This window comes from Gopherus flavomarginatus, chromosome 6 (assembly GCF_025201925.1).
Source record: "Gopherus flavomarginatus isolate rGopFla2 chromosome 6, rGopFla2.mat.asm, whole genome shotgun sequence".
In the NCBI taxonomy this organism is placed as follows: domain Eukaryota; kingdom Metazoa; phylum Chordata; order Testudines; family Testudinidae; genus Gopherus; species Gopherus flavomarginatus.
The window spans coordinates 35833784-35846324 of record NC_066622.1 but is presented as its reverse complement, the minus strand read 5'-3'; the positions used below and the strand labels follow the sequence as shown (position 1 = coordinate 35846324).

General features: G+C 43.1%; 1 protein-coding gene across 4 annotated transcripts in view; it reads left to right on the top strand.

The window, feature by feature from the left end:
• The window catches only part of FBLN2 (fibulin 2), a 192338-nt gene that overhangs the window by 169266 nt on the left and 10531 nt on the right, over positions 1-12541 (top strand). For all 4 annotated transcript variants that reach the window (XM_050957737.1, XM_050957739.1, XM_050957738.1 and 1 more), the window contains exons 12-15: positions 3903-4031; positions 4518-4643; positions 7170-7286; positions 9458-9586. In XM_050957737.1, the coding sequence (XP_050813694.1) occupies positions 3903-4031; positions 4518-4643; positions 7170-7286; positions 9458-9586 (501 nt within the window). The remainder of the gene's footprint in view (positions 1-3902; positions 4032-4517; positions 4644-7169; positions 7287-9457; positions 9587-12541) is intronic.

The following is a 12541-nucleotide window of genomic DNA, read 5'->3' as shown; positions in this document are numbered from 1 at the left end:
ATAGCAAAGACCCGGGCAGTGTGAGTGCCACTGAAAATCAGCTTGTGTGCCACCTTTGGCACCCATACCATAGGTTGCCTACCCCTGTATTATGTTAATGCCTGAATACTGTATTTAGTTCCTTTTGGTGACCTTGGATTTGGTTGCATCTTGCACCTACTAACTTTCATTCTAAATTCTGTCTAACTCAGTGGTTAGTCCCAACCTGACAATCAAAAACTTCAGACTCTGTTATTTCATAGTATCTCACTGTGGATGGATATGGTGTCGAGTAATAACATACTGCACCCTGTGAGTGCATCCATCAGAAAATATAAATGGGCAGATAGTCTTTACAGCAGTGCAAATGAAATTCCTAGTTATTTTTCTGTTGTCCAAATTCTCAGAATGAGTCCAAGTCCTGACTTCTTTGTTTAAAGAAGAAGTGCACATATACTTAGGGCCAGATTCTCTGCTGTGCTGCACCTTGTGTAGTCACTTCCACCAGTACAAAGTGGGCATACAGTGGTATCCAAACAGATTTGTAGGATTTTACACTTATTTTTGCATTCAGTTCTTGGTGTGAATGACATGAGATGCAAGAGAACAAAGACAGGCGTACAGAGTTCAAACAAGAGTGAAGTTGTGTCTTTATGAATTAAATATATTTTGTAAATGTAGAAAATAGAAAACTATATTTGGAAAGAAATGATCCAGTAAATCCAAATGCTGTTTACTGACCAATACTACAAATATCCATTGATTATCCTTGCAGTGAGCAGAGAACGTGAAAAGAACAAAATCAGCCTTTCTGTGAATTTAGGGGAGGGATGGAAAGAGTAAAGTCCCATTCATTTATTTTCTGACTTTGTTCATAGCTAATGGTTTAATAAACTGCAAAAGATAAAGAAGCTAAACAAGAAAAAGGCCCATAGCAGAGAGCAGTGGTGTGGGTACAGGACATATGCAAGATGAGCTTCCCACCTTCAGCACTACACATTACCCTATGTTACCACCACATATCTCACTTCTACACTACTATCCGCAGAGTGTCGCAGACCTCTTAACTCCTCCAAGTGGGGAGATGGGCAAGTTTTGGACTCAGCCTATAGACTGGAACTGTTAAAAATAACTAGATGATGATAAGATTAAGAACGCTTGCTGATACAATTGTCAAGGGGGATGAGTTGGCTGATCTTAATCAAGAGATGCACTCATCTTTCATCTGTTATCATTTAGCAAACAGGGAGATACCCCAATGGACACAAAGAGAAAATAAATGCTCCTGTCCCTTGCAATGGAAAGCATCAACACGCTAGGATGGATCCTCAGCTGGTGTAAATCAGTGTTACTTCACTGAGGTCAACAAAGCTGTTTCAACTAATACCAGCTGAGGCTCTTTCCTGGCACTAGTCGTTGGGACCATGAAAGCTAGTATCAAAACAGGACAAAGGCTTTTCAGACCCTGGATTAGAACAACATGTCATTTTTCTACAAGCTGTGGCAAGCAGCTCCAAAGTCCCAGCATTAGTTTAAAGGTCTTTGTTTTAAGACCAGTATCAAAGTTGACTTGTGATGGCTAGTGCTTCTCTATCTTTTGAGTTTTCAAACTGCTGGCCTGAGAAAAATGGGTCATTTTCTTTACTTTTTTCCTTTTTTTTAAGGAGGAAAAACACATTACTCATACATGGCTGGGCTGTGTGGTTATAGGGATGAGATAATGTAATTCATTGTAATTACAGATGTTTCTCCACATTTTTAATTTAAATGATTGGCACAGTTTTTAGGTCCAGGTACAAGAAAATTCATATGGTAGCTTGCCACGTCTAGAGAGTGTAGGAATCTGCTTTTCTGTTTGGTTTAGGGAAAGAAATGTTTCATGTTAATATGACCTATGCCACATGCAAGGTCTCTGCCTCCGGCTAAGTGAGGTGTGCCTCTGTTTTCAGTCTAAATGTTTTAGTATGTTTGCTTTAAATAAGGAAAGAGTATGTAGAAGAAAAAAGAAAACCATGTGGTTCCAATTTCCCCTTTCTATGATAAAATCTATTTCTTCAGGGCATTGTGATGGTTAATTGGACTTCAGATTAACTCATAGTAATAGAAATAGATCATCTGGACATGTTTCTGCAGCAGAACTGAGCCTGTGTGGTCGTCTTCCTCTGTTCAGAGACTTTATCCTGAATGTATTCATTCTTTCTAATTCACCAGATCAGTTACTGGCAACCGTCTCCTTACATTTAATTGAAAAGTATTGTAACTATCTTGAAATACACACCTCAGACTGAAAAAAGTCGTAGACCGAATTAAGGGCAGGGACTTCTACACTGGAATATACAATTTCTCACAAATGAATGAAATAATGGCACAAATGAATTCACTGCAAATAAAATTGCTCATTTGCTGATTTAAATCTGTATTAAAAACTCCCTTTTCCTAATGCTTGCTGTGCTCTTAAAGAAAGTGGAGAGGCAGCATTTCAGCAGAAATCTTTCCCCCTTCCAGGAATTCTTTCCCGAATAAGCTTTTCTGCAAATCTAGTGCCTGTAGTCATTAGAAACATGTGGCTCTGTGCTAAATAAAAACTGAACCAAACATGAAGCCACGTCTCTCACCACATCCAAACCAATCTGAAGTCTGTATAAGTAACCCTTGTTTTCTCTTGGCTCCCAAGAGACCTACCACAGCAAGCATCCATGCAGAGGCTCAGAAAATGTCCATTTTTTTTTTCTGAGGAGATTTGCTGTCTCCAAATTTTAAAGAGCTGGGTGGAGGGGGACCATCCATTCTTGGGTCCCTCTGGAGAAGTCCCAGAATCTATGAATTTGCATAGGGCAGCCAACCAGAGCACAGCAAAGAGCGTTTCAGATTTTAGACTGCCCTCTGAGATGATGTTAAACAAAGCCAGCCCTATTGGCTGTTGAGGAGAGGGAGTTAGGATGCCAGAGGAATTGAAGAGGTGGATATGGAGGAGGGGGAAGGATCTGATGGGATGGGAAGAGGCAGAATTCAAAAGGTTCAGATAATCAATAAGCTCTTAAAATGTTGGAGTGTTATCCAAACCAAACTGCTGAACCTTGTCCATCCTAGAGGAGAACAAACAGATGTCTGTTTGATATGACTTCATCTTTACTTGCATTGTCAGTCCCATCAGCCGTTATTAAATAGACTCTTATCTTCATCTTGGAACAGAATGGGAGCAGGGAAGAGACCGAGATTAGTGACCTGTAAATTGGGAAGGGGTGGGAGGTGTATCAGGAGTGGATTTTGGATCAGATGGGGATGGAAAATGGGGGAGTGTCAAGGATTGGTTTGGGTCATAGAGAGGAGGATCAGGTTGGGGAAAGAGGAGAATGTAGAAAATGGAACAAGAGTTAACAATGCAAGTAGAGGTGGGAATTTATCTGAACCAGAAATTAGGTCTGGCTTGGCTCAGGAGATGAGCAGAAGTTTGAGCTGGTTCTTATTTTTCTCCAACTGATTTGCTATAACATGCTGACTTGTAATATCAACATGAATTGATATAGCAAGGTCGGAGAATGTCAGTATAAAATGCTATTGATAAACAGGTTTAAATGGTATCATTTGCACACAGTAACCAGAAATTTTGCTTAGAGCTAAATGTGGGGTAACATGGGAGGTATTCATGGTGTTTGCAAGCATTGTTTCCTTTTCAAACAATGTATTATTTTGCAAATGTTTGATTTAGAGGAGCCTGGCCATACATGAAGCCACCTCTGAGAAAAACAGAGCAGAAAAAAATGATTATTTTTCCTGACACAGTTTACAGTTTCCGTTCCTTTTTATTCTTTTACTTGAAACTTCTCTCAGTGGTGTGGCATTTCTTAAACTGTGTCATTTAGTGAATGTCCACCACTTTCACCCCTCATATTTAAAGTAATTGATGTTTTTTCCTGCTATAGATGTTGATGAATGTCAGACAGGCATACACCGCTGTGGAGAGGGACAGATTTGTCATAATCTACCTGGAGCTTATCGCTGTGACTGCAAGATGGGCTATCAGTATGATGCATTCAACAGAGCCTGCATTGGTATGTAAGGCACAGAGCAAGCAGAAACTACTGCTTGAGCCGTCACAGTATTTAGCGCTGTTGTTTAGTGTGTAGTTATTAGTTCTGCTCTACAGTAGCTCAAAATAGGTGATAGAATTGCTTCCCCAACTACCTTCATTCATTTTGACCAACCTCCACCATTCTTCCGTATCATTATGGAGCACATGTTCTCAGTTTAGCTCAATGGTAGGTTATTGATTGAGGTCATCTGCACAGTACTTTTGTCTGGGTTAAATATCTTCTGCTGCAGAATGTATGTTTCTGAAAATCTTCACATGCACTGGGATAAAGCTTTTTATATTTTATCATCACTGTATGCCAATTAGAGTACAAAGCCAGACAATATAAAAAAACAAGGTTGCAGCATTTCACGCAATACAGATCGATCTCTGGCATCTTTAAAATATCCTTCCATGTCTCTCTCGAATCCTGTGTTTTCCCATTGTTTGCTTGTTTTGCTGACAGATATAAATGAGTGCTGGAATTACCCAGGACGGCTGTGTCAGCACACCTGTGAGAACACTCCTGGGTCCTACCGTTGCTCTTGTTCATCTGGATTCCGCTTGGCCTATGATGGGAAGCACTGTGAAGGTACCGGACTGCTTTCCTTTCCTTTTAAGACAAAGTCTGCATTGGAAGAAGAAAGACTATGGGGAAGGAAGTTTGGGTGGCATTTGATACAAGAACCCATGATTCATGAATGCTCTGAGGCTTTGTAAACACTAAAATTTCACATTGCAAGCATCCTTAGAATGTCTCTCAAGCTGCAATGTAGTTAAGGTATTTATTAAACTTGCAATATGTATGAAAGCTTCTCCAGCATCATTACATCCCATACACTCTATCACTAGGAGTGGTAGGCAAGGCAGGTCATTTCTACTAAACAAGAAATGAAATGCTGAAAAGCCATTATAAGATGACGACATAGAGCGCCTCTTTCTTGTGGCTTTCGCCTTTTTCTCTCTGGCCTTTCCCCCACCTTGTCAACTTCTTTCATAGCCGTGTCCCCCATCTTTGTGGTTACAATATTTGCAGGTAAAGAAGCAAACTGACTTGCAGTTGTGAATCTGCCTTTGTTTTTTAGCAGCTGTGCTTCCCAACTGCCCAGTAGCAGTTTTCATACTATTTCAGGTAGTTTCAGTAACTTTCACATTACGATCTGGGAACACGTAGCAGCACAAGAGACCAGGAATATCATGTTTCTAATGCATTTTGAGAAGCTCTTCTAGACTGAGTGAGCAGGAAAGTAGGTATATCTCCAGTAGTTGTGCATGAGCTTGACACATTGTGTTTATAGAGCTAATCTTTTCAGTTAGAGTTGTGCAAATAACTGATTTTTTTTCAGTTTGATGACTGAACTGCAAAAAATGTTGCAGGTCAACACGAAAGAAAATTGTTTCATCAAACTGAAAAAGTAAAAAACAAAATTCTTTTCAGGTCAGACTAAATATTTTGTTTGACTTGTAGAGTCTAACTGATGGACTGATGTGTTGATTATTGATTAATTTTGTAGGTAGCAGTGGCTGATAAAAGTTCCGTCTCCTGAGTGGCTATAGCCTCAGGAAGATTATTATCAATGTTATTAGAATGGGGGACCCAGGGAGCACACAAGAAATTGCTAATTATCACAAGTCCACTTATTAACAAATCCATTTAGCAGATGAATAATCCCACAACCACTGAAATACAGCCATAGATAGAAAGAGAGTACAAAGTGTTTAGCCCTCTGACTGGTATCACTCACATCTCCTACTGGGGAGCCCCAGAGTCTCAGTAATCATCTTACTCCTGCTCATCATCACCATCTTCACCAGTGGGTGTCATCCAGGTGACTCTCAAGACACGCAGACTGGGACACAACTTTTATTACGTGTTATACTAACTCCCACTGGCGTTTATACCATTTATGAAGGTTTCAACCCCGTTTTCGTTATCTGTACTTTCACTCCCCGCTAAATCTAGGGTGCCCCATTTTTCATAGGCTAACTTTCCCTTTCTACTCATTAACATTTATGTCCCTCAATCACCATAACGACTTGTGGATAGCACAGTGCTGTCACCCTATGTCTGCAAAAATCCCCAAAATGTTACAACCAGTTTTAACTGGCATCTTACAGTGTTAGCAGATACATTTCAATACATTTTTTCCCAAACATCAGCACTTAGCACAATTTCCCATACGAGGTTATTCATCAGTCAACTACTTGATGTGAGGCCCTGTTTGGGCTAAGCTAAATATCTTACTGGCCTAAGTCTAATAAGCCCCATATTACAACATTAATTAATACTTATATTTCACCTCTATATCCTGGTATAGCTGATATATTTTATTCTTTGCTACAGAGACAAATTTAAATGTTTCATTTTCTTTTTGGGGTTTTTAACTTTTTAAAAATAACATAGAAGCAAAATTCAAAAGGAAAAGCCATTTCAAATAGAAAATTTGAAATGCTTCGTTCTGAAAATGTCAGAATGTAATGTTTTGGGTTTTTTTCACAACTTTTTGTGATTTGTCTGTTTCAGATGAAACAATTCAAAAAAATAAAAATTTTCTTCCAGAATTTTTTGGATCATTTGAAACTTCCAAATTTTCATCAAAACAACAAAATTCAAATTGAATCAAAATAGAAAGGTTTTGGTTTCCATTTTCTGATCTCCTCCCTCTCCCCACTTCTTTTCCTTAATCCCTCTTTTCCAGAGGAGAGAAGGGAGAATAAAAGGAGAGGGGGGGGAAAAAACCAAAAGAAATGAAAACTTAACTCTTTCTGTTTAGATTTAAATCAAAATCAAAATGTATCAAAACAAAGAATTGTGCAATGACAAAACATTGAAAATTGTTTCATTCCTTTGAATTATTTTTATTTATTTATTTTGCAGAAACTTATTGGCCTTTTTTCACCAACTCTAATGTATTAATTATATATTATTATGGCAGTGCTATAGTTCCTCATGCAATTATGGAATAATCTGCTCAAAGGAGAAATTTTCGTCTAGCCCTCTTTGCTAGTGATTGGCTTATGGCCGAATCTGGTTCTAGTTGCTGTCAGAGGCAGGAAACTATAGTAGATATTGTTCTGCTCCAGTGTAGCAATATCTTTTGTTTATTTTTGGATACAGATGTGAATGAATGTGACAGCACTCCATGCAGTCAGGAGTGTGCCAATGTCTATGGTTCCTATCAATGTTACTGCAGGCAAGGGTACCAGTTAGCAGAAGACGGCCATTCTTGTAAAGGTACGGATGCTGTTCATGTCATTTGTACTTTTTGTACATTGCAGGGAGTGTCTAAGGCTCTGAATTTTATGCCCTGCTTCAGTGGCCGCAAAGGGTTGTTCCAGCCACTGGCAGTTATTGGAGTGTAGCAGTGCACTGGGCATGCCTCCAGTGCTGGGGGCTGTGAGAAGGGGATGGCATAAGGCCAGAAACAATGTATGTATGTATCCTATTGGGGAATTCCTGTGCAAAGGGAAATCTCAGCCGCCCACTTAGACCAGATTTAAGTCTGCTTTGCTCCACCAGAGCAATACAAATCAGACTTCCCAGGAGCCAGGATATATAGCCTAGGTTTGCTGGAGGAACCTGTGCATGACTGAAGAACTAGTGAGATTATTGCCTCACAGTGGCAAGAGACTGAAGTCTGAGCAAGACAAGTAGGGGGGTTTAGTCAGACTGCTTTTCTGAAACTCTATCATCCAAACAGTGGCTCTCCAGCTTTCCAGACTACCGTACCCCTTTCAGGAGTCTGATTTGTCTTGCAAGTTTCACCTAAAAACTACTTGCTTTCAAAATCGGACATACAATGTCACAGCATGCTATTACCAAAAAATTGATTAGCGGTACTTTCTCATTTTTACCATATAAATACAAAATAAATGGATTGGAATATAAATATTGTATAGTTATATTTCAGTGTGAGATGTGAGCCTATTTTTCACTTGTGAGTCTTGTCTGAAGCCCGAGCCTTGGCAGCGGGGATGAAACATGTAACTTAGCTTCTCTGGGCCCCCTGTGGAACTCAGTTGTCCTGCTTGCCACCCCCTAATGCTGGCCCCCCACTTATGACTAATGCTACGATACTTTCACAGAGGTTCCAGAAGTGACTCCGTGATTCCATGACTTTTCACGACCTTCGTGACTTCCACAGCGGCTAGTGCGGCTGACTTCAGGGCCATCTGAGCAGCTGGTCCTGCAGACCGCCTGAGCAGCGGTCCTGGGGGCAGCCCCAGGGAGCTCCCAAGCACCAGTCTGAGGGCTGCCCCAGAGCCAGCTGCACAGGCCACTGCTCGGGCGGCTCCATGCAGCTGGCTCTGGGGACCGCCGGAACAGTTGCTGGTGTGGCTAGCTCTGAAGAGTGCCTGAGCAGTGGTCCTGGGGATGCCCTGGGGACCTCCTGAACAGCAGCTGTCCTGGGGCGGCTGGAACAGTGGTCCAGGGCACCCAGAGTCTGTCCGGAGAGTGGTCGCCGGGAGCAGCAGCCAGCGGGCAGTCAACCCCCGTTTATAGCTTTATTGATAGCCCCCCTAAAACTGTCCTGTGACATCCCCCCTAGGAACTGAAACCTCCAAGTTGAGAAACACTGATCTAGATGAGTTGAGTACCCCGAGAAAGACCTCTGAGTACCCCCAGGGATACACGTACCCCCTGGTTGAGAATCACTGATCTAAAACCTCTGCAGTACCATAGCTGAGCTTAAGGCCTGCTCTGACTTCCACTGGCTGTAATGGTCCCCTGGGGCTGTTATGCTATTGTGTATCACCAGAGTTCATCATATTTGGGTCATTCCCCCAGCTTGCTCTGACACCAAACTGCACCAGAAGTCAGGAGCAGGTGATGTATGGGCAGTTTCCAGCTGCACCTATAGGACAGCTTTCTGGGTTGCTTTGTGCTGTCTGAGGGGATGAAGGATCTGAGCCTTTGGGTTTTGTTTGCTGAACAGGTGTTTAAAAAACAGACACCTGACAAATACTTGGGAGAGAATCTCTTTTGGTTTATGAAGGAGTCAAAAACCTGATTCCTTCCGTTAAGGTCTGAAAAAGCTCCCCTAAAAGTTCTAGAGGAATTCTGAATTTGGAAAGCTACAGGACAGTATAAACCCAGACATATGCTTGGTTTATTGCTGCTCTGCATTACTTTTAAGTTGTCAGATAGATAGTAATTTTCAAACATGTAAGGGGAGAGCAAGGGGGGAGCTCTGCACTGAGCGCTTCATAAAACACCATGAACGGCCCTACAGCAAAGTCAGACTTTCAGAGTTGGGCGCTTGTTAAATAAAACCTGTTACAGATGAGATGAGGGATTTCATCTGACGTCACCTGTATCAGAGCCATCGGAATTTCCTTGTGTTCCATTTTCTCTTCGTTTATATCTATCACTTTTCTAAAGCTTTTGTAATCATTTAATTCCAGATATTGATGAGTGCACACAAAGTGCGGGTATTCTTTGCACTTTCCGCTGTGTGAATGTTCCTGGTAGTTACCAATGTGCTTGTCCTGAGCAGGGATATACTATGGCAGCAAATGGAAGAACATGTCGAGGTGAGAATAAGATTAAGGGACTGGAAAGACTGTATCTCGATGTCAGTTCTGGATGTGATCTAGAACTTTAAGGTTATCCAGTCAAACCTCTATTTTATACAATGATCACCATAAAATAGTCAACACGTGACAATAGTTGCCACATGTCGGTATCAAACAGGTCAGTTTCCCCCCTATATTTGGAGTAAGAAATAACTATGTATTAACTGTTTAATCCACTTTTTAATGGAAATCACTGTATTATACAACTTGAGGTAAACATTTTCACGTAGGTACCTAAAGTTATACATGCAGGATAAATCCATATTTAATCACCTAAGTAAGTGGGCTGATTTTCAGAGGTTATGAACCCCCAAATCTCTAACTTCAGTGGAAGTTGTGGGAGCTCAACACTTCTGAAAATTAGGAGACCAGATTCAGAAGACTAAATATGGACTTAAGGGCCTAATTTCAAGGCATACGCATTTGAAAATGTTGGCCTAAGAGCTTGTCTACACTGGCAATTAACCGTGCTGTAACTTCCCTACTCAGGGGTGTGAAAAAACACCGCCCTGAGCGCAGCAAGTTGCAGCGCTGTAAAGCGCCAGTATAAACAGGGCCCCAGTGCTGGGAGCTACGCCCCTCGTTGAGGTTGTTTTTCTGGAGCACTGGGAGAGCTCTCTCCCAGTACTGTGCCATGACCACACAAGGCACGTTAAAGTGCTGCCAGTATAGACTAGCCTTAAGTAAACAATAAGATGTAAACCACACTGGACTAAATACTCCCATAAAATCACAGCAATGTATTTAAGATAGCTAATGTTTTCACCTGCAGCGCAGCTGTACATGTTTGAAGTTAAAATCCTCCATTTCGAAAGACATGCTTGTCATGTAATGATGTTTGAAGAGCTGATTACTTATCACCCTGTATGCATTAGAGTGGTCAGTTACACTAGCTATCAGGCGTTTACTGTGCTCCTAGTTTTTCAGGGTATCTTCAGACTTTTTAGTTGCACAGCTCAACTCTTGGGTTCTGATTCTTCTCACCAATAAAACTCGGGCATAACTCCTCTGACTTCAGTGGAGTTAGAATGTGTAAAAACATGTATGAGCTCTTGCATGGAAGTCAGAGGAAACATTTATTTTGCCCACCTACAGTAGCTTTAACGATCCTCTCTCCATTTCTATTATGTGCAGACGACATGATCTGAGGCTGCCTGTATAACAGCTGCTATCGTTGTGAATGCTGGAATTTGAACCAGGTTACTTCAGTCACTACAGCTGAACTGAATAGCTAGGCTCTCTCTAGCTCAGAGCTCTAAGAGACCCATACCCTCTGTGGCTCAGGCATAGAAGGGGATGCGTAACACACACTGACCAGTGAGTTACACTTGCAGTTGTCACCCTCTTTTCAAGTGCACCCTCTTTCAACCTGCATAGTGGGAGCCCAGCATTGTGTGGATTTCCCATTGAGTGAACTATATAGTGATACTTTCAAGGCAAATTTTTCAAGGTTCTGCAAAAAATGTATTCTCTTTATTTGCAGCTGTACAACCACATATCTGCATTGATGTTTGGACAAATATACGTGTAGAGGCCACCATGTATTCTTCTTTGAGTGATTGTTCATGTGCATTCTAAGCAGGTGTGTGTGCACACCAGCCGGAAGATTTTTCCTTAGCAGTGTCCGTAGGGTCATCCCTGGCGCCCCATGCAGTGGCGCCTCCATGGCACCCTTTATAGGGGCCCGCCAATCCTCCACCCCTTCGGTTCCGTCTTGCCGCAGATGACGGCTAGCTGGAACTTTGCTTGCTCTTGCAGCAAGCCTAGCAGTGTCTTGTCTAAGTGTACATAGTTGTTTCCTCTCTCATAGTTTAGAGTTAGTATTAGTTGTAGATAGTTAATAGTTGTTGGGGGGCTTCCCCCCCAATGGACTCATCGCCCCGCTGGGGCATGCCCAGGTCCCCAGGGTTTAAACTCTGCATGGACTGCGGGAAGTTTGTGCCAAAGAGTGACCCACACTCGTCCTGCTTGAGGTGTCTCGAGGAGAGCCACCAAAGAGACCAGTGCACTATCTGCAGGGGATTCCGTCCCAGGACTCTTAAGGACAGAGAGCAGAGACTCAGAGTGCTCCTGATGGAGGTGGACTTATGCCCACACTCGGACCCTGAGCATGCCAGTCCACCGCCCAGCACCTGATCCTCGGTGCGCAGCGCTCCAGCACCGCTCACAAGACAGGAGGCCCAGTCTAAGACCTCTAAGTCCCAGTACCGGAGAGAATTGGGACATAGAAAATCGGCTTCCATGCAGCACCAGTCACCATCTTTGGTGCCTGCAAAAAAAGAAGAGGCCAGTGAGGGACCGATCACTCCACCAGGACCTTAAAAGGCTGGCGGCGTCCACGACTGCGATGGGACAAGCCAAGCCACAACCACATCCTCCCAAGGTCCCGTTGACTCCTGCCCCAGTGGGGGTGCAGTCGAGTCCGGACCACTCTAGTTCCCCGGAGCTCAGCAAGGATGTGCGTCTCCCATTGATGCTGAAGGCATTCAAGATAGCCTCTGACTTATTAAGCCTCCCGGTGCCAGCCTCTCCACGCTGATGGAAAGAGCGGCCAGACACGGCCCAACCCCCAATCCAAGGGACAAGCCGGCCATGATGTCACCCCAGTCCATGCCTTGTGCTGCTCCGGCGGCACCGACACAGAGACCGCGCTCCCCGGCCTTGCGGCATCTCTCCCTGGCAACAGTGGGCACTGCCCCCCGTTGGTCCTCCTATTCGGAGACATTGGTCTTGGAGGCAGAATCCTACCGTTCCAGTAGATCGAGGAGCAGGAGGTCGGCTTCCCAGGCAAGCCAAAGACCTTACCTAGCACAGTGTCAGCAACAGTGGCAACCACCCTCCCAGTGGCCGTTCTGGACTCCCTGGGCCACCATCAGTCCCTGGGACAGGCGCACGGCCCGCGCTCCAGGTGTG